Source organism: Ictalurus punctatus, chromosome 14, assembly GCF_001660625.3.
Source record: "Ictalurus punctatus breed USDA103 chromosome 14, Coco_2.0, whole genome shotgun sequence".
Classification (NCBI taxonomy): Eukaryota; Metazoa; Chordata; class Actinopteri; order Siluriformes; family Ictaluridae; genus Ictalurus; species Ictalurus punctatus.
The window spans coordinates 1,235,318-1,256,552 of NC_030429.2; the positions used below are offsets into that span (position 1 = coordinate 1,235,318).

A 21,235-nucleotide genomic window follows, 5' to 3' on the forward strand; every position below is an offset into this window, starting at 1 on the left:
GAGGGAGAGAAGGGGTAGAGAGAGGGAGAGATGAAGGGAGGGAGAGGGAGAGAGATGGAGGCAGAGAGACAGAGATGGAGGGAGGGAGAGAGAGATGTATAGGGAGAGGGGGGAGAGAGAGAGATGAAGGGAAAGAGAGGGAGGGAGGGAGGGGGAGAGAGGGAGAGATGAAGGGAAAGAGAGATTGAGGGAGAGAGAGATGTATAGGGAGAGGGGGGAGAGAGAGATGAAGGGAAAGAGAGGGAGGGAGAGGGAGAGATGAAGGGAAAGAGAGATTGAGGGAGAGATGAAGGGAGGGAGAGAGAGATGTATAGGGAGAGGGGTAGGGGGAGAGAGGGAGAGACGGAGAGAGAGTGGGCACGTGACACGGACGCGAGTGTTTTTGCCTGCAGTGACGTGTTCACGTGACTAAATGCAGCCCGTTTGAACTGTTTATTAGTGGAAGCGCTGCATTTGCGTGTCGGTCGTGTCCGTGTGCATCACGTGGCGTTTGAGGAAAGGCCTGCGTGCGTTTGTGGATTTCTGAGACGTTTCTCACGTCGACTCGTGTCCCCCCTCCACCGGATCTGCTCGTGCCAGATGTACAGCGAGATAACTCCTGCTACACGCCACGTTTCTCCAAGCGATCACAGCAGATTCCCACTCCGCCATGCGCACGCTTGAGAAAGTGTCTGGTGATGTCTGAAGAGTCCAGAGAGCCTTTCATGCTTGCTAAGAGAGAGGGTTTTCTTTACAGATCATCTCTCTGCGTTAAAGCTGCCGTTGATGACGTGCACTTGGAGTTGCCAGGATTTCTGCTGTTTTGTGAGACGTGTCATTTTGACATCATCACGACGCACGTGACTCGGAGAGGGCTTTGGCTGAACTCGTGTCGTGATGTCAAAACGAAGCGTCTCGGCCTGAATCCACCGAACGTGCGAGGGGAGCGTCGCGGCGGTTCCTCGATTTTGCGATCACGAAATGGCAGAAATCCTGAAGATGCAGTACCGCTAACGGTCTCATTGACCTACAGCTCCTGAGCTCCTGATCAGCGCCCCAGAGCCGTTCACCCCGAGCCACGCCTAAAGCTTGGGGTCGAGATAGAGATTGGGGTCGTGGTGCGTTTTTCGGTTTTTAGACACATCCATGAGGCGTTTACGTGCTTGGAAGGCTCACTATACCTTTTAAACTTGTATTCATTTCTTGTTTTATTTTCTCAGCAGTGTGTGGATGTGCTGTAGGACCGCTGGAGAGTCACTGATGAAAATTTGATTTGTGTGAGCCCAGAATAGCTGTAACAGCATTACTGCAGGCCTGAGAGTGTGCTGTTTTCCAGTACATTCTGTGTAGCTCGCCGCTCACCCTGAGCGCCCTCCGTGTCCGCGTCAGACCGGACCGGAATAATCACATCTAAGCAGCGATTAGCACAGTTCTTTCAGCTACCGAGTGGACTGGCGACCTTGTTTGAGGAATTAAAGCTTCTGGGGTTTTACGATATCAATATTAATATGGAGGTATAATATTATCTATCGATATAGATGTATAGATAGTCGGATATACACTTTGATTCATTCCTCTAGCTTCGCGTTATCCACTTGTTCAGGCCGAGGCGTGCGCTGTCCTCAAAACTAGCAGGCAGAGCGTTCACACAAACCCTCGTAACCCCGACGCCCACGCCATTTTCTCAGAGGCTGAGAGGAAGCATGGAGAAAGGTCAGGACGAGTAAATGGAAGACTGAGAGTGACACCACTCTAACTAGTGGCCAAGTCCAGTTGTGGGAAGTTCTCATGGTCGAGCCTGCAGCAGCACGTGCGCGCGAGCGACATCATTTCGCACTCGAGGGCATCCCCGAAGAGGGCCTGGTCTCAGAATCCCGTTGTGTTGTGAAAGTAATTGCAGGAACTGTCGGTCGTGTCGGGTTCTCAGAACCTCGCGACGTTTCCTCCCTGGCATTTCTCATCGGCTGATGCTCGTCGCGGTTTACGTGCAACGGGCATGCTGGGAACGAGCAGTCGCGCATCTAATTATCTTCAGGTCTCCGGAAGTGTACAGGAAAAGAGACAGATAGATAGATAGATAGATATAAAGCATTCCCTGGAGTTTTTTATTATTTTTTTTAAACAACAACAACAAAAAAACCCTCCGTAGACGTTCAGACGGGTTTAGATCTGGTGATCATGAAGGCCATATGGTTTACGTGGTTTTATACAGCAAGCCCCTTGTGGTCTGCAGATGGAGACGGAAGCACCCGATGGAGCTTAAAAGCCCATCAATCGATCCCTCACATAGCCGTCCTGATGCGTGTGAACGAACGTATCGTCACGCTCGCGACTCATCACAGGACGTTCATTTTCATATCATTTGGATTTCGAGTAGTATTACATATGCGTTAAGTACATAGCGTGTGTGTGTGTGTGTGTGTGTGTGTGTGTGCTATAAGCATCAGTCTGTTAACATTTGCTTTTGTTCCCTCTTTGTTCTTTCTCTTTCCCTGCCCACAGAGATTACGCAGATTATCGACCAAATACAAGACGGAAAAAATCTATCCCACTAACGTCGGCGAGAGAGAAGAAAACGTGAAAAAGAACCGATATAAAGACATCCTGCCGTGTAAGTAGTGCGCCGCGTGTTGTGCAGTTTAATAGCCAGACTGCTGTACTGTATATTGCCCGAGTGAATCACGTTCATGATGCTGTCACTGAAGTCGGTGTCTCCCGTGCGAATGCGACCCGAGATGTGAGCCGTGACCTCTCCAGGCGGTCTTAATTCGTAGACGCCCGGCAGACTGGAAGGTTGAACATCCTGTAAAAGTACACGGCGCTGTGTTTGAAATGTAGCGTGCTTCAGGCCCCGTACACGACCCCGACGAAGCGAAATAGCGCACGGGGTAACCGCTATCGTTATTTCGATATGACCGGATCGTAACGCGCAAGACGTTGGAAATACTCCGCGCTTCCATTTGGAATTCGGCAAACTCCGTTCACGTAAACGCAGACGCGCGATCCGCATCGTCACAGTTTCCGCGTCCGCGATTAGGAAACGCGTTTGCAAATACAGTTGCAGATTGCTTTCGGAAACCGTCCGAAATCCTTCCGTAAGCGACGCACCTCGGTATTGTGAACGCCGCGATCCTGAACCCCACCGCCTGCTGCGTCACGCACGTCTAGATCATATCGATACGCTTTACTAGGCCGATTAATCGGCGTACACAGATGACGGACGGTCTTTTCCGAATCGGGAACACGGGGATAGCTGGAACCGCTGACGAAACGTCTCCAGAGGACGTTACCTCATTAGAGACGTTAGGTTTTAGTCAGGCTCGACAAAACCGGACGGAATAAATGGCTTATATAAACGAACAAGGGGGATTATGCTCTCGCTGGCACACAGACTGTTCGCGTGGGGCAGCTTACGGTTCCCAACACCGACAGCCGCTGGTGTACGGCTTGTTAAATCCGCGTGCGGATTTTTCTGTCTAGGGGCCGTCCGTGTTCTGGAGATTCGAAGCATCACAATGCAGCTCACATAAATCATCTATATGTGTGTGAAAGCACAATATTCCATTTCCTGAAAGACCCGGGTGCATGAGACGCTCTCGTCTGCATTCCTGCAGTTAGAGCGGCTCACCCTCAAGTCTAACCACAGTCGATACACAACGATCTTCTGTCTAAATCCGCACAGACTTAATCAGTGTGCTCTGTACCATGCTATACGGCACCGGGAACGCGGTCCGCTCTGAAAGTATTGGAACAGCAAGGCCGGTTCTTTCTTTTTTTGCTGTAGGTTGAAGACGTTTGGGTTCGAGATCAAAAGATGAGTGATTTCAGATTTCATTTCCTGATCTACAAGTTTTCAAGAACTTGGAACGTGGCAACTTTTATGTTTGAAATGCACCCATTTTTATTTTTCTTCACGTGATCAATAATATTGGGACACGCGACTGGCTTGTTTAAAGAATGAACGCTGCATTTGTTAAAAAGGATAAACCAACATGAAGACCAGAGAGCTGTCTGTAGGAGGGGAAAAAAGCAAGGCATTTTGAAGCTGAGCGAAGCGAGGGGAAAATCTATCGGCGCCACTGCACAAGCACTGGGTATTGGGTTCGTGATCCGAAACGTACGAGCTCCTCGGTCAAGCCTGGCGGAGGTAGCGTCACGGCGTTTGGAATGGCTTGTTTAACACGTCTAGATCTAAATATGAGGAAATGAAAGCTGGAATTCTCGGTTCTGGGATCTGTTGTCTCATATCTTTAAATTTCTCAAACTCAGAGCAACAACAAATAAATTGTTCTATACTTTTATTTTATTTTATCTTAATAGTTAACCCTACTGCTATGCCCTAGAAATAAGAACAGGACTGGAACGTTCTGGAAAGCGTTCCATCTTCTATCTAACGTAATCGAGATAACTATGTTTCAAAACAACATCTTTTATTTAAAAAATAAATAAATAAGCTGCCGCGAGTCAACACGGAGTCCTTTAAGCAGCCTTTCCAGCGCTCGAACCCAGCGCGTGAAGGCTTTTCTGAGAACACGTTCTCATTCCTGATGGAGAACGATCACTTAAGCGCGAGCAGGAGCACGCATGCTTGTTCGACAGTGTTTCACAAACGAATTGAACCCTTCTGTCTGAGGAGGTTCGGCAGAGACCTGCGGCTCCGTGCGCAGCACGACGCGGTGAGGTGAGTTGTTGATGTGTGTATCAGCTGTGCCGTTGTCTCACTGTGACTCTCTCTCCCTTTAGTCGACCACAGTCGAGTGAAAGTGACATTAAAAACATCCAATCAGGACACGGATTACATCAACGCAAACTTCATTAAGGTAAAAGGAGTGAGAACTGTTGCTCATGTTTGTTGAGCGAAACAGGCACACACACACACACACACACTCACACACACTACAGTGCAAATATTTTATCTCCATCTCGAGCTTCATTGCACGCTGATTTGAAGTAGCGCAATAATAAACAGAGTCGACATCTTTTAAAAAATTAAATAAATAAAATGTATGCGTGTAGAAACCATGACTAGACGAGGAGAGGTACTTGAGAGGTACTTGAGAGGTACTTGAGAGGTACTTGTGTATTTATTACAGGTTTGTATAACCAAATTTGTTCTAATCTAAAGTACAAGGTGAGATCATGTTCCACACACCTCGTCACGGCGAATCAGCAAGCGGTCGTGTTTTTAAACCAAAACTCGAACGTCGATCAAATCCGCACGTTGAATCAGTCACACGGCGTTGTACGTTTGCTCGCCGCTCGGGATTAAAATCTTTTATTAAGTTGGTTGGTTGTCCGGCGCTCGTTTTCTCTTTCGAGTCAAAGCAGCGGCGCGGTTTCCCGTGGTCTAAAGTTGCTGCCTCGGTGCTAGCGCCGCACGCTCGAGGTATAATATATATTCATTTTTAAAAACGATCGCAAACCGACTGGGATCTAAAGGTGTGTATCCCCCGGTACATTTCCAGAGCGGTGTAGGATCTGTGCCGCGGCCTCGCGGCGGTCCATCACCCGAGTAAGACGCTTGATATCGGCTTTTCCTTTCGCTTGCAACGTCGATGCTTGTGTGTGACGGGGAAAAGCCGTTTTACATCAAACAAACAGATTCCACGAATCATGAGATCACCAAATAGGAGTGAGAACTACTGTCTATAAAAGAATGTGTGTGTGTGTGTGTGTAAATGTTTTAATGTCTGATTTCATCCTGTGGTTGTGCAGGGAGTGGATGGGCCTGAGGCCTACATTGCCACACAGGGTCCGTTACCCAACACGGTCCTCGACTTCTGGAGGATGATCTGGGAGTACCACGTCGCAGTGAGTAGCTGCAGTTTTGTTTTGGTTTGGTCTGGGGAGTGAACACGCAGCAGTCAGAGATCACTTTCGCGGCTTTCTCGCATAACCACGGAATGCGTGTCCGTTTGCGTGTGCTGGTATGAATGTCTCGTGCCTTGGCTTAATTAGAATCTGTGCTGTTATGGGAAAATAATCCACTGCAACACCCACTGCGATGCACATCGCCTCACCCGAGTGGATGGTTTTCCCGCTGGGTGTGACTTCTCCCACAGCACGGCGATGTGCCAGAGATTACAGTCCTTCATTAAGAAATGACGGACACGTTGCGCTTCTGAACTGTTTACCGTCGTGTTGAATGTTCTGGAACGTCTGAGAGACAAGTTCGCTCTTGTCCTCTCGTCAGCGTTACACAGGATAGCGCAGGAATCGTATTGTTCGCGCACGCTGTCATCGAGGAGCGTTCGCAGATCTGTGATCGGGTGTGCCGCGGGCTCGGGAAGAGTTCAGACCCCTTTGCTTTTCGCACACTTGATTTGCATTAAAGATTTCTTTTTAAACGGATTAATTGGTCAAGGAACGTACAGTTTTTCGAGACTGACCCAGGAAGACTCGAAGCAGTACTTTACACTGAAGATGCTCTTACTAAGTGCCGAGTAAAGAATCTGAATACTTACTTAAATGAGATTTCTGTTTGATTGTAAAAATGATTTGCTTCGTCTGTATGAGTTATTGCGTGTCTGTTAATGACCCCCCCACAAAAAAAAAGAAAAAGAATCAACCCAACACAGTGTGAACAGCGGGATGGGCTCTGAACGCTTTCTGCTCTCATTCTCAGCGTGTATCGTGATGTTTAAATGTAAACGGTCTGAATCTACTCCACTTTCTTCCGCAGGTGATCGTTATGGCGTGTCGGGAGTTTGAGATGGGCAGGGTAAGAGTGATCATGCTCTTTTAACACGCTTTGGTGCGTTTGTGTACCGGAGTGTTCTTTGTACTGTTTTGTAAGAAAGTGATGAATACTTTTGAATGAATATGTTTTGATTACAAACAGGATTCTCTCTCCAAGAGCTCTGCACCTGCATAAGGCTTTAATGTGGTTGAGTTTGGGTTAGTCGAGCACCGGTCCGGCTTCTCTACGGTGCGGTTTAGGTAGTGGGCATCATATTAAGTGGGGTTTATTTTTAATGAAAGCCATCTGTTTCCTGCCTGCAGAAAAAATGTGAGCGGTACTATCCCCAGTTTGGAGACGAGCCCACGTCCTTTGGCCCTTTCAGGATCTCCTGTGTGAGTTGCGGCTTCCTGCATACATTTCCCAGCATGCTCCACATTTATCTCCTTTGACTCGAGTCCGTTAAAGACGAGACGAAATCGTGGTTTATGTCTTTCTTTCGCCGACTTTGATAGGAATCGGAACAAGCTCGAACCGACTATTACATCCGTAGCTTAACAGTGGAGTTTGACAACGTGAGTATCTTCCGCCGTCCGGTCCGCTGAGATCGGTTTCCCGTTACGTTTATTTTATATGTGTGTGTGTCCGTCATCTGGTCCGTCTCCTTATTAACCGTCCTTTCGTTCTTTAGGATTCTCGTAGAATAACCCAATTCCATTACATCAACTGGCCAGACCACGATGTTCCCTCATCGTTCGACTCGATATTGGACATGATCGCGCTGATGAGGGAGTACCAGGAGCACGATGAGGTTCCTGTCTGCGTACACTGCAGGTTTACTTACTTTCATACTGTTTTTCATGTATTGTGGACGTCCGACGTGTCTGTTCCTTGAGTGTCTATGGGGTGCCATTGATTTGGCATAGCTGAAGGGTGACATCATGTCCGACTCTTAAGGCTTACGAAGGAGGGTGTGTGTGTGTGTGTGTGTGTGTGTGTGTGTGAGAGAGACACAATAGGGGCTCTAAACGGCATTCTTGGCCCTTTTCAATACCTTTGATCTGAGGCTATAATTAATTGCAGTCAGGAAATACCTTTAGGCAAGTTGTTATTGGCCCATTTGAAGCCACATGGGTTGTCTCAGGGCTCAGACCGGAGGCACACACCGTTTAAACGCCTGTCCCGGGTGCGAGATGCTGGTTGCGGGAAAGCCCGTACTCATTTGCTACGAAGCGTATGAAAGATATTGAAGACGAGTCCTGAGGCTGAGACAAACACTCTTGATTTCTCAAATCTGATCTGGATTTCCTTTTTCTCTCCTCCCCCTCTAACACCCCCCCCCTTTGGATTTGCAGTGCTGGATGTGGGAGAACAGGTGCTATTTGTGCCATTGACTATACATGGAACCTGCTGAAAACTGGGGTAACCTCGTTAGCCTGTCCGTGTTTCCAGCTACCGTATCAGTGTTTTTGCCTTTTCAGGTCATTACACTCACGCGTCGTCTCAAACTTCTTTCTTCTAGAGAATTCCTGAGGATTTTAACGTCTTTCAATTGATTCAGGAGATGCGGACGCAGAGGCACTCGGCCGTTCAGACGAAGGTGAGTTAACGCCTTGTAGAAATATAAGCACATGCAGTATATTTCCAAACAAATGAATTGTGTGCTCGTTTATCATTCTCTCTCTCTCTCTCTCTCTCTCTCTCTCTCTCTCTCTCTCTCTCTCTCTCTCTCTCTCACTCACAGGAGCAGTACGAGTTGGTCCATAGAGCTATCGCTCAACTTTTTGAGAAGCAGCTGTTGCTGCTGGAGAGTCCTACGAATTCAGAGCTGACAGATGGCATGGTGAGCGTCGACACTCCACTATTCATTCAGTGTCCAGAGTGTCCAGCGTACATTTTGGTACTTTGCAATCATGCATGGCTCAAATACCTAATGTTCTTCCTGCTCAGGGGGAAAGAAACATTTCAAATAAAATGACGCTCACTGTAGCGAGGGAAGAGAGGAGGAAAAAACAAACAAACGCTAACACGCTCAAGTGTGTGCGAATGTAAAAAGAGGAACAGTTAGCACTTGGACCGGCGCCAGGGCTAACATCCTGTTTATAAGGCAGAGAACTGCAGACTTAATGCTCCCAAAATGCCCTTAGAGCCTGAGAATCAACCCACATCTGGCACTGAACACACACACGCACAGCCTCCGTCCAGTAATCATGGCTCGGGCCACTGGCCATGGAGTCTCACACACACACACACACACACACACACACACACACACACACACACACACACACACACACACACACTTATCTCAGAGAAAGAGTTGAAATCATGTTTGTGTATTTAAAGTAACTGTTGATATTCTGTCATAAGTGCATAAATTAACAAAGTAAAGTCAACTGACTTTCAGAAAGCAATGTGTATTTAGGATGCAGTACTGTTATTTGCCAGGGATAGTGTACTTGCAGTGCCCTCCATTAATATTGGCACCCTCGGTAAATGTGAGCAAAGAAGGCTGTGAAAGTTTTTAGTCAAAACGTCCATTTGCCGAGATAACAGCTCTGAGTCTCCTATAACACTGATGAGGTTGGAGAATACATGGCGAGGGATCTGAGAGCGTTCCTCCATACAGAATCTCTCCAGATCCTTCACATTTCAGGTCCACGCTGGTGGACTCTCCTCTTCAGTTCACCCCACAGGTGTTCTATGGGGTTCAGGTCAGGGGACTGGGATGGTCATGGCAGGACCTTGATGTTGTGGTCAGTAAACCATTTCTGTGTTGATGTTGATGATGTTTTGGATCATCGTCCTGCTGGAAGATCCAACCACGGCCCATTTGAATCTTTCTGGCAGAGACAGTCAGGATTTCATTTAATATCTGTTGATATTTGATAGAGTCCATGATGCCATGTATCCTAACAAAATGTCCAGGTCCTCTGGCAGAAAAACAGCCCAAAACATTAAAGATCCTCCTCCATATTTAACCGTGGACATGAGGTACTTTTCCATACGGCTACCTCTCTATTTGAGGTATATATATTGTGGCAAGCTCTATTCTGGTTTCATCTGACCGTAGAACCCGATCCCATTTGAAGGTCCAGTAGTGTCGGCACACTGAAGACGCTCGAGTTTGTTTTTGGATGAGAGTAGAGGCTTTTTTCTTCAAACCCTTCCAAACAGCTTGTGGTGATGTCGGTGACTTCAGATTGTAGTTTTGGAGACTTTCTGGTAGCCTCTGCTACCATCAAATGACTTGGGCATACAGATTAATAACAAGGTGGACTGGATTTCTTTCGGCAGCTGGATCTCCATCCACCCACGTCGGTGTCCAGTTCTGCTTGATTCATTTTAGGAAAGCTTGTGAGCAACATTCTGACCCATTGTCTTGTCTTAATTGAGTTTTCTGTGTGTGTGTGTGTGTGTGTGTGTGTGTGTGTGTGTGTGTGTGTGTGTGTGTGTGTGTGTTCCCAGGATGAAGGCAGTCCAGAAAAACCCAGCCAGAATTCGGATGAGGACCAGTGGGACACGCCTCCACCCAAACCACCGCGTATTCGGAGGTAACAGGAACTACCATGCTTCAGGGGGTTATGGGTTTACTTATCGTTCTAGATATGGAATGGAATGTGATGTAAGGCGAGGTGTGGTTTCTGTGCAGGGTTTTTGGGTGGTTTAGTGGTGGTGTGAGTGTAGATTAACATGGTACTCAGGGGTCTTGCGTCATCTCGTCCGGAGTGACGAGAGCCACTGTTTCACACGGTGTTCTTTCTAAAGCGAATGCAGGTGTTAATACAGTGTAACTCGTTTGTAGGTACTTTGTTTAATGTCCATGCTGTGAGCGGCCATGTTGACTCGATGCCACTCGCTGAACTCGGGGTTGAGGAGACCAAGCGGAATTCCAGAGCAGGAAATCTGTTGAGAGGCTTTTCTCTAGTCGGAGGTCAAGAATTACAAGCTATGACCTTAGAATACAGCGTGTGTGTGTTTGTGTGCGCGATTGTGTATGTAATTGTGTATAATTCATACAGAGCTTATAATATTGCTTGAGTTTTTGCAGCAGGTTTATGAACTGTGACACTTTGTAATATTTTTCTTCTGTATGAGCTACTGCAGCAGAGAACGAGGGAGAGAGAGAGGTGTAGAGAGAGAGAGAGAGAGAGAAAGAGAGAGAGGTGTAGAGAGAAAGGTGGAGAGAGAGAGGTGTAGAGAGAGGCGTAGAATGAGAGAAAGAGAGGTAGATCGAGTGAGAGAGGTGTAGAGAGAGAGAGAGATAGATCGAGTAAGAGGTAGAGAGGTAGAGAAAGGTGGAGAGAGAGAGAGAGAGAGGTAGAAAGGGGTAGAGAGGTAGAACGAGAGAGAGGTAGAGAGGGGTAGAGAGGTAGCGATAGATCGAGTGAGAGAGAGGTAGGGGTAGAGAGGTAGAACGAGAGAGAGGTAGAATGTGACCGGGGTAGAGAGGTAGAGGTAGAACGAGAGAGAGGTAGAACGAGAGAGAGGTAGAGATAGATCGAGTGAGGGAGAGAGGTAGAGAGGTAGAGATAGATTGAGTGAGAGAGAGATAGGGGTAGAACGAGAGAGAGGTAGAACGAGAGAGAGGTAGAACGAGAGAGAGGTAGAGATAGATCGAGTGAGGGAGAGAGGTAGAGATAGATTGAGAGAGAGAGATAGGGGTAGAAGGAGAGAGAGGTAGAACGAGAGAGGGGTAGGGGTAGAACGAGAGAGAGGTAGAGATAGATCGAGTGAGGGAGAGAGGTAGAGATAGATTGAGAGAGAGAGATAGGGGTAGAAGGAGAGAGAGGTAGAGATGGATCGAGTGAGGGAGAGAGGTAGAGAGGTAGAGATAGATCGAGTGAGGGAGAGAGGTAGAGATAGATTGAGAGAGAGAGATAGGGGTAGAAGGAGAGAGAGGTAGAGATGGATCGAGTGAGGGAGAGAGGTAGAGAGGTAGAGATAGATCGAGTGAGGGAGAGAGGTAGAGATAGATCGAGAGAGGTAGAGAGGGGTAGAGAGAGAGAGATAGGGGTAGAAGGAGAGAGAGGTAGAACGAGAGGCGATCGCTTTAAGTTGGCCTGTGAGTGAACAGGTGTGTGTGCTTGTGGATGGTTGGAAGAGGGGTGGAGTGATCACGTGGAGCTGCAGTTACAGTGGTCCTGACGCTTCACCAGAGCGTTGTACTGATGAACGGCAGCGTTTGTGAGTTATGAGTTACAGCGAGTGTAATGTGGTGGACCCGTCTCTGAAGCGCTGACCTACTTCACACTCGCCTTCTGTTCCTGCCGAGCGTATCGCATACAGATCTGTAGTGCTGAATCACATACACGGCCTCTCGTAGCGTTCCTGACCACATCCTCCCTTCCTCAGGCTGTGAGGGAGATTATGTTTAAGCCTCAGTGCATTTGTGGGGGAGGGGGGAGGGGGGTGGGTGGTTTACGGTGTATATATTTAAACACGCACAAACGATTTCTAATTCAGTTCTCTGACGTCATTAATATAAGAACTGGAGATGGCCCTGCTTTTCTTTTTCTCGATACCAATACTGAAACTTCCACTATCAGAAAATATCAGTACCTCCGTACCCATCCCATAATGTCTACTAAGCTTAAAAGGTTTTTTTGTTGTTGTTTTTTTAACTCTGACACACTTCCCAGTTAAGCTAACACCAAAATCACTTACATTTTAAATATAATAAAATCAATCCTAACAAAAGGACAAAACCAGTCAAGTCTCTCTTGTTTATATTATATATTTCCAAATTCAGTTCCAATCTTTGCCGTTTGTTACAGGATCTGATACATGATGTTTTTTTTTTCTGTCAGATGTCCGATCCATCGTTTTGTTTAGTTTTTTTGCAGGTAATCGCCCGATAGTGATCCTGGGTATCAGATCAGTGCCATGTCTAATCGTAACTTTAAATGAGTAGAAACACTTGAGATTGAACGTCTCAAAATTGAGTGTAGTCTGCCACCTTGTGGTCACTCTGTTTCCCGCACTTTGTCTCAGTTCTCAGGTTGAGGGCGAGGTCCAAGAGGAAATCCTGCAGGCCCCCGAGCCTCGGCCAGTGCCACCCATCCTCACTCCGTCACCGCCTTCAGCGTTCCCCACGGTGAGCGATGTGCGCCAGGAGAACGATCGCTACCACCCCAAACCCGTGCTGCACTTGCTGGCTTCTGAACACGAACCTGACCTCAACGAGAACTACAGCGGGGGCCCACAGGGAGTGCCTGCCTCTGTGTCTGCCCCTTCCCCTCCAGAGTCCAATAGACACACCCCTCTGAGTGTGGAGATCAAGAAAGTGCCCTTGCAGGAGGGGCCGCGTAGTTTCGAGAGCAGTAGTGCCCTGCAACGAACGCATGCTTTCAAAGTGCGCACCAATAACAGCTCTCTGTCACAGGATTCAGAAAACCCGCCCCGCCCTGACCACTTGCCTCTGCGCACCAACAAGGGCCAAGCGGGACGGACACGCTCTTCGAACACCACGCCCGTCTCCAGCATGACCTCTGGCCCCACCCTTGAGGGTGCGGGTGCGCCCGTCAGGACCGCTCTGAGCTTCACCAACCCACTGCACTCAGACCACTCGGACCCAGAGCCCGAGGACGGCGAGGTCTCCCTGCTCGTTTCCCATCACACTGATTCCAAGTCTAGCGCGTCCACCACAGTGACCGGCAAAGTGTCAGCAGCACCCCACGATGACACCGTCCCCAGGAAGGTTACCTTAATGTCCATAGTTGGTGTTTGCTCAAAGGCAGATGCAGAGACAGGTATGTCAGAGTGCTGAAAGCTATCCTTCGCTAGTGTTTGTCTCCTCTGGGGGCGGGATCTTGGTGTGGGGGCAGGGGCATTTTTAACGAGATGATCTATACATCAGATTGTAATTGGCTGTCTTCTGAACGTCATCTCGCTGCACCTCTTCAGAATGTGCACATAAGAGCTCCTGGAATCAAAACGACAGTTTATCGGCTTCTCCAAAAAAAAATTAAAAAATGCTCTTCCAGTTAGCAAACCCTTGAAATAAAAACACGACGACTAGTCCTGCGATAAAACACAGAACGAAATCCTTCCTCGATCTGAAAACTGTAGCACAGTTGGCTTTCAACATCACGTCCATGTTGTTTCCATCAGGTCCAGATCTGTTTTCTCCCAATGCAAACAGTCTCGCTGATCACAAAGGCCTGGTGCTTTTTGTGCAGGTGGAGTCTTGTGACTGATCTGAGGTGAGATTGAGGGGCGCTGATTAGGCAGGATGGAGTACAGCACAGGAGACGTGCACAATGCAGGAGATATTCAGTCTGTTACAGTTTAAATAAATAGGTACACTTTTAAGAATCGGGTAGAAGTTTGGTCAAATGATTATTTCTTCTTCTTCTAAATTGGCGCTATTATAAAGATGATCAGTGGCTGAAAAATCGTCAAACTCTTCAAAATTCAAAGAAATGTTAGCTTTGCGTATCTGTCGGGTGACGTATAAAGAATGTCAAATCTAGAACCCAGGGTTCTCTATCTGTAGGATTAGGACAGACCTTTAAATGAACCTTCGCCGGCGTGAGCCTTTCTCTTAGTCCCCCGCTGGCAGGGTTATTATGAAATGGGCTTCTTGGTCAACACTGGATAAGTGTTGTATAGTGAGGGTCAGCAGAACCACACAAGAACAAGGGTTCCTACTGGGTGAGAACCCTTAGTGAGGCGAACCATCCATCGGCAATCCTTGAAATATCCTTTAAAAAGTGTCGCTCTCCGCGAAAAGGCTTGGGGTCTACTGCGAAAGTAGTTCCACATTTGTTTACTTCATTACCCGTGTACCTCAGAGCTTGTTTACACTTTTAAATACATTCGAATAAACTTTGAGAACCTTCAGGTTCGGTGTTTTGATAAACACCTTCATTTGAACCCCCCCGCAAACGTGTGTGTTTTTTAAATTTATTTATTTATTTATTTGTTTATTTTTAAATAGGAGAACTTCCTACAATTTTACCGAACACATTTTAAATGAGAAAGTTGTATTGTTGAAACGAAGGAGCTGTTCGACTCTACGACCAGTTGACGTTAGTCATTTCACGATTTTAAATAAATAAATAAATAAATAAATAAATAAATAAATAACCACAGCACTGTTCTAAAGAAATCGCACCCAAAAGTAAACACGAAAGTATAAACACGAAAGTAAAAGCAGCGCTACGTTGAGATTCCTGCTGCACTTTGTGCCGCTGTGGAGGTTGTGTTTTATTTGATTATTAATCCGACCTGCTGCTGATTTCCTGTGGCGTGTGTGCATGCGCGTCTGTGTTACTGGATGGTGAGAGAATGCTCAGAGGAATGCGGCGCATGTCGGACCAGCAGTCTGTCCACACCTGAATGGAACTGCAGTACTCGCCTTTTGAGAATCTTTCTGCTTTTGTTTTTATTTCTCGCTTGCCGCTCACTCGTTCTGCTGGTTTTGATTTCTTTAATGAATATTAATTATATCCGTCGGTGTCGGACACGTTCCTGTCCCGCTTTTTTTTTTTTTTTTTTTTTTTTTTTTTTTTTTTTTTAAAGCCGGCTGCTCTTTCCTCCATGTTCAGAAATCAGAATTCACCCACGCGGAGTTGATTCGGAGTTCGGAGACGTGGTTTCGGGCTGACGGTGGAACGGATTGATTGCATGTGCTGTGGCTGTGGATTTGTGGGCTGTGGATGAGCTGAGAGGAAGTGGGTGTTCATCCTGCAGTGATTTATGCACTTGGAAGCGCTTTTATTCAATCCAGCTAGTCACGCCTGTTTCCTCGCCGGCATTGACCGTCTTTGTGCTCTATAATATATATATATATATATATATATATATATATATATATATATATATATATATATATATATATATATATATATAATACATCAATTAACACACATTCTCTCTCTGTTTTTTTGGGGTTTTTTTTCTTTGTCAAATTATGATCTTTATTTTCAATTTCAGTTTGTATCTCTGAGGAAACATTGCCTGATTGGGTTATTTTTATAGATATAAAAAGATGTTTGTCCACAACGGTGTTTTTGTTTGAAATGCCGACACCTCATTAGCAGTGAGAGTTAAAGGGACACTCTGGCCTAAATAAATAAATAAATAAATTTGTTGCCCGCCAGTACACATGCCTACTCGGAGGAACGGCGCCGACGCAGCGGGCTCTATAGCAAGGTTCGTCTACAGGAGAAACCCCGTCCTGGTTACACCAAATGATAATGTTCGCTAGCAGTGCTGCGCGGTTCTCTCGCTCTGGGCTACCTTACTTGCCCTCTTCCTAGTGCCGTTTGAGTCGGGGGAATCTCCTAGCAGACATCGCATTAGCTTAACCTCAGTTCCGATCCTTTTCACCGTGTTGCTCGAAGCACCTCTGCTCCGTGTTCCGTTCTAAAGGCGGACGGGATCACGCTTTCGGAAGCTGGAAGCAGGATTTGAATATGAACTCGAGAGGAAAAAAAAACATAAATCATGTAAAAGAATATAAATAAATGAATTTTGTCCAGTTCAAAACTCTACATTTCCTTCGACTCTATTCAGGCAATGTGTTTCAAGGGATGCAGACATCATGTCGGATTCTCCGAGCTCTGAACGCGGAATCCGTTATGATTTCATCTCCTCGGCATTCGAAACTCGCTGTATGTGCAGCTGGGCTTTGACTCGGGCCGGTTTGGTCGGCGGCTGGGCTGCGTGCGGTTCTGCGGGCTCCTTTTCCTATCGCAGAGTGCTCTGAGGTGTGTACGGGCGTGTATGAGCTGTGGGTAACCGTGATCTTGTGTGCTCCAGACAGTGACGAGAGTGAAGACTCGCCTCCCCCTCTTCCCGAAAGAACCCTTGAGTCCTTCTTTTTGGCCACAGGTGCGTCCCAGCCATCTGCTTCCCTGTCCGGCCACACAAAGGGCATCAGAAGCAGCCATGGATCCATTTTAACTCATGTTTGTGTTCATGTCAGGGCTTAAAGGGCAGGAAGTGGGGTAAATATTCACCACTTTTATAAATCAGAGTGTGTTTTCTTTTCCCATTACTGTTCTGTGAATGAAGCGTTTATAACCCTGCTGATTTCATGTCTTACTAATGAACTTATGCGATTTACTGTTTAAAAAAGTTGAAGGTGAGTTCCGTTATATCGAGTTTTATTCTGCTGATTCGTAATTAAATTCAGACTGTTCAGATGTTTTTCCCTGATTAGTGCTTTCTCATACGTGGGCAGATGGGAGTTATGCTGGGACAGATCATTTTTGGATTATTATTATTATTAGCGCGCGTATCACGACCCAGTTGTGAAGCTGTTTAGACTCTGGATCGCTGGCTAGTAACCGTCGGGAGATCTGTGTGGCGTCTGTTGCTGATGGACACCTCGCCTTGAGATCACAGCGGGGCTTTAATCTCCGAGGGGCTTTACGCTCTCAGCGGGTCCTCGGTGTGTTAGTCACACCGACGTGCACGGGGTCGTCTTTTATTCCCGTAACACTTCACAGCCGTACATATTTATCCTCAGTCACCTAAACTGCACACCGCTGTACTAAATCACGTTCCTATCACCACTGAAGGGGTTTTTAAATGACTAAAGAGGGCCAAGTCCATCATTCATGACGACTGCGTTAGGGGTTTAAACGTCGGCCGGATTTACTGTCGCGTAGTGGCCGCCACTTCTTCCTCGACGTAGTGTAGAACGCACGTCCCGATCGCATCCAAGACTACGACTTTCCCACGAGAGCAACTTTTATTGATTTCTTTATTTCCCGATTCGCTCCGGAAGGATTTGAAGGAAAACCTGAGCTTTTCGAAGGAATTGTATTCACAGCTTGTGAATATAATCATAATTCAACATCTGTACTGTAGGCACACAAAGTCCATAAAGGATTTCAGGTTTTTTGTTTTGTTTTTTTTTGTGTGTGTGTGTGTGTGTGTGTGTGTGTGTGTGTGTGTGTGTGTGTGTGTGTGTGTGAGATCGTTGCAGCCAAAATCGCTCAATTTTTGTCGTGGCTTGTTTCAAACTTGTGGCGTTTTCTTTGCGTTGAACTTCAGTCCTGCGGAATGGTTTTGCACGGGATGTTCTTCAGTAAAGGGGACGTTTTGGCCGCGCTCACGTTCGACGCACGTGAAACGAAGAGGGTTTTGTCTGAAAGTCTGCGGAAAATCTGCTGTAAGTTGGGAAAACTGCGAGCTCCTCCGAATATCGCGGAGTTCGCGCGATTTTGCGCCGGGCGATGGGGAGATCCTGGAGGGGACTGACGGTTACTTGGGTATAAAATCTACCGTGCACACCTAGTAAAGAGAGTTCCGCAAGGGTTTGAGATGGTTAACCGTTCTTAGGCTCTTAGAGGTTCTAGCTGGAGGCTCATGTGAACGAGAACCTCTCCGCTGTAGGGTTCTACCTGGAACACCGGAGCGCTCGGAGCACTCGTCAGTACGCGCGTTTATCGGCTCGGTCAGTGGGTGATGTCACGTAATGGTTATTTCAACATTTTATTTGAAACCCTGTCTGATTCGTTGTTGTCGTAAGCCTGCCTCTGTTTGCGCTTCTCCCCCGATACTTCAGATCCCGCGGATGTGCAGGTGGAGCCGAATGAATGCACAGGAGCGTTAGGCGACGCCTCCCTCCAGGTAGGTCTGAAATAATACACCGCTTTGATTCTGTTCAGTTTGAACCTAACGAAATGAAACATTAATCTGTTTTAACCTTACAGCGAGCTCCAAACACACAAACCAAACATCAGTCAGGTATGTATAATGTTATCTCACACACACACACACACACACACACACACACACACACACACACACACAGAGACTGGGATCGGAATTATTTATTTATCTAAATGTTTTTTTAGTTCCCTCGAGCTTTAAATCACGAGGCGTTGTTCCTCCTTGTCATGTCGGTGTTAATAAGCGCACCGGTGTGATTTTATAATGGGTATCATTTTTTAAAAATGGTTTCTGTATTGCTCGCTTTACCAGGAAGAGGGCAGGAGAACGGGAAGCACTCGGACACGGGGACCGTCAGCAAAGCAGACGCCAGAACGGGGTCCGAGACACTTTCACAGATGAGTGAGTGGGTCCGACGCATTCACGCGCGAGCCGTACGTCGGTGCCGGGAAGCCGCGGGTTCACCAGCGGAATACGTCTAGGTCCTGTCGGTCGTCACGGAGCGACGCGTTCGAGCGCGGTCTCCACCCGCAGTTGCCTTGGAATCCAGATACAGCGCTTTTTCTGCGTGGTCTGTTTTAACAAACGAGACGATAAAAGTCCTGGATACAGTTACTCGAATAGGAAGTAGGAAAATCTAAAAACTAGGATGTTATTTCTGCAGATGAGATGTCTTGGGGTGTCCAGGATTGTGTGTGTTTGAGTAGAAGATAGAAATGAGGGTTATCAGCATTTAGGTTGCGTGAAGAATTAGCGAGATGTCCGGCTGAAATGGGATTAGTAATTATGACCGGACGGAGGACGGGAGCTGAGGAACGATCACAGAGTTCTCTCTCTGCTCCCTTGAAGTAGTGGTCTTTCCTCCAGGGGGAAAAAAACCCACCCAATAACTTCCGTACTTTTCTCAGCTGACTTTACTTTTGCTGAGGTGTTCCTCCTTCAGCAGATTGAGGACGATAATCAGTGGCACTTTTGAGATCTAGCAATCAGCAGCTCATTTAAGCTTCAAAATGATGAAAAGCACCAGCATCAGAATGAATATTAGTCGTGAACTGTACCCAAGGGGCCGGGTCGCTGTGTGTTTTAACACACGTAGAGAGATTTTATTTGTTTACTTTTATTACATGCAAAAGCTTGCACAATGAGCAAGGACGTCTCCTAAATCTCTCACCACGGTTCCCTTTCTGTGCTTTTGCTCTTCTTTCCTCAGGATTTGGCAACCGCTGCACACAACCCAAAGGCCCGAGAAACCCTCCATCCGAGTGGACATGATCGAGGGCCTGCAGCAGTTTGACCCTAAACGCACCATCACGTACACACAGACGTAACATCACCGCTCCCCCGTCCTCTACGCGTTCTCGGAGAAAGAGGTCCAGAGCCTGAATCTCTCGGCACCACGCACGCTTCGTTTCCAACAAAACAATCGGTCAGGATAGGACCATTCAGATAATCTTCCATGCTGCGGTCGCACTCGCCCGGTGCTCGACCGCCGTGGGCTCGCTGCAACGGTGCTACCTTTCCTCCTCGCCGGGACCACAATCTGTTTCTATTTCCCTCTAGCAAAAAACGACGCGGGATTGGACGGCCCCAAACGTACAACGCATTGCTGTCCTGGAACTCCGTCATCTCTTTTCTATACAGTTTGTGACTTCTATGACAATTCAATACGATATATACACACACACACACACACCCCCACACACCCCCACAGGGACCGAGAACTACTGTCTGTTTGTTTCTTCATTTATATTTTGCTTTTTTCCTCCCTCGCTAACTCCTTGATAGTCCTATATGCATCGTTTTATAGGTGTACAGAATGTGTTATTGCTAAATATTCTTAATAACAGAAGATGTAAGAAGTCTGTGCATGATGCCCCCATGTACTGTGACCTGTAAATTATTTGCTCCTGTTATCACAATCCCCCCTGCCCCTCCCCCTCCCACTCCCCTTTTTTCCTTTTCAGTGTTTATAGTTTGTTTTCCAAAGGTTAGCTGTTTTATTGGCTATTTCCTGAGATCTCATGGGCTCAAGATTGTAATAATGCTTTTTGTAAATTGTATTCCAAAGGTTATTTTTGTATATTCTCTTTTTATTTCTTCCTCCTACCCCCCCCCCCCCCCCATTAACCCCGTATCACTGGCCTCCGAGCCTCACTGTGCCTTTTTGCATGCCCTTCCTGTCGTGTGTGTGTGTGTGTGTGTGTGTGTGTGTGTGTGTGTGTGTGTGTGTGTGAGAGAGTGTGAGAGAGAGAGAGACTGAGACTGTGTGTGTGTGTGATTGAAAGAGGGATTTACAGCATCGCATTCGCGCCTCTGGGATCTTTCTCAACAACCCTGTTAATATGTTGCATAAACCAATCAACTTCTCAGTAAAAAAAAAAAAAAAAAAGACATGAAGAGGAATGTACTGCTTTGGCTCGTCTTATTTGTCAGTAATAACCGGTGGGTGTAAAAACGACATGGCTTTAAAAAAACAAAGTGTTTATTAGCCCCACTGTGAAATCGAATTTCTCTCAAACACACCGCGCCGGTATAGAGCCGATCGGAACACATCAGCACCTGTGGGAAGCGTGTGATGAGTGTTGGATAAGAACAGTGTGTACAGGAGAACTGAATGGTGTAATTGTGCAAACCTGAGCAGAAAGAACTGTGGAACTGGGATTTTTTTTTTTCTCACTATTATAAACAATGCACTGCTTTCCGAACTTGTGTGTGTGTGTGTGTCTATGTAAAGTGTTAATTATGTACAGTAGCCTCGGTTCTACCGATTTACTCGGATTTAGATGCCAAGCTCAGTAGATTTCATAGTTTCAAGTGTTGTATACCAGTGTCCTCTGGAGTTATTAGCACTCTTAGTAAAATAATAATGTGCGAAAGTGAGCATGTAAAGAAAAAACAGCTGTAAATATAGCTGTGTGAGGCAAACTGTGGGGTCCAAGCTTGAGC

General features: G+C 46.8%; 1 protein-coding gene across 9 annotated transcripts in view; it reads left to right on the forward strand.

The window, feature by feature from the left end:
- The window catches only part of ptpn12 (protein tyrosine phosphatase non-receptor type 12), a 38,582-nt gene extending 17,588 nt beyond the window's left edge, over positions 1 to 20,994 (forward strand). The window contains exons 2-18 of one of the 9 annotated variants that reach the window (XR_008397815.1): positions 2,482 to 2,590; positions 4,723 to 4,799; positions 5,695 to 5,790; positions 6,662 to 6,700; positions 6,982 to 7,053; positions 7,174 to 7,233; positions 7,350 to 7,492; positions 8,014 to 8,080; positions 8,181 to 8,258; positions 8,403 to 8,501; positions 10,127 to 10,212; positions 12,653 to 13,410; positions 16,427 to 16,498; positions 18,183 to 18,247; positions 18,331 to 18,364; positions 18,602 to 18,860; positions 19,500 to 20,994. Coding sequence is in view for 3 of the 9 variants with exons in the window: in XM_017485089.3 (XP_017340578.1) it covers positions 2,482 to 2,590; positions 4,723 to 4,799; positions 5,695 to 5,790; positions 6,662 to 6,700; positions 6,982 to 7,053; positions 7,174 to 7,233; positions 7,350 to 7,492; positions 8,014 to 8,080; positions 8,181 to 8,258; positions 8,403 to 8,501; positions 10,127 to 10,212; positions 12,653 to 13,410; positions 16,427 to 16,498; positions 18,183 to 18,247; positions 18,331 to 18,364; positions 18,602 to 18,691; positions 19,500 to 19,561 (2,007 nt within the window). In the remaining 6 variants the exon portion in view is untranslated. Of the gene's footprint in view, positions 1 to 2,481; positions 2,591 to 4,722; positions 4,800 to 5,694; positions 5,791 to 6,661; positions 6,701 to 6,981; positions 7,054 to 7,173; positions 7,234 to 7,349; positions 7,493 to 8,013; positions 8,081 to 8,180; positions 8,259 to 8,402; positions 8,502 to 10,126; positions 10,213 to 12,652; positions 13,411 to 16,426; positions 16,615 to 18,182; positions 18,248 to 18,330; positions 18,365 to 18,601; positions 18,861 to 19,499 lie in introns of those variants that run through there. The other 8 variants (XM_017485089.3, XR_008397818.1, XR_008397816.1 and 5 more) reach the window with 8 other exon arrangements.
- The last annotated feature ends 241 nt before the right edge of the window (positions 20,995 to 21,235 follow it).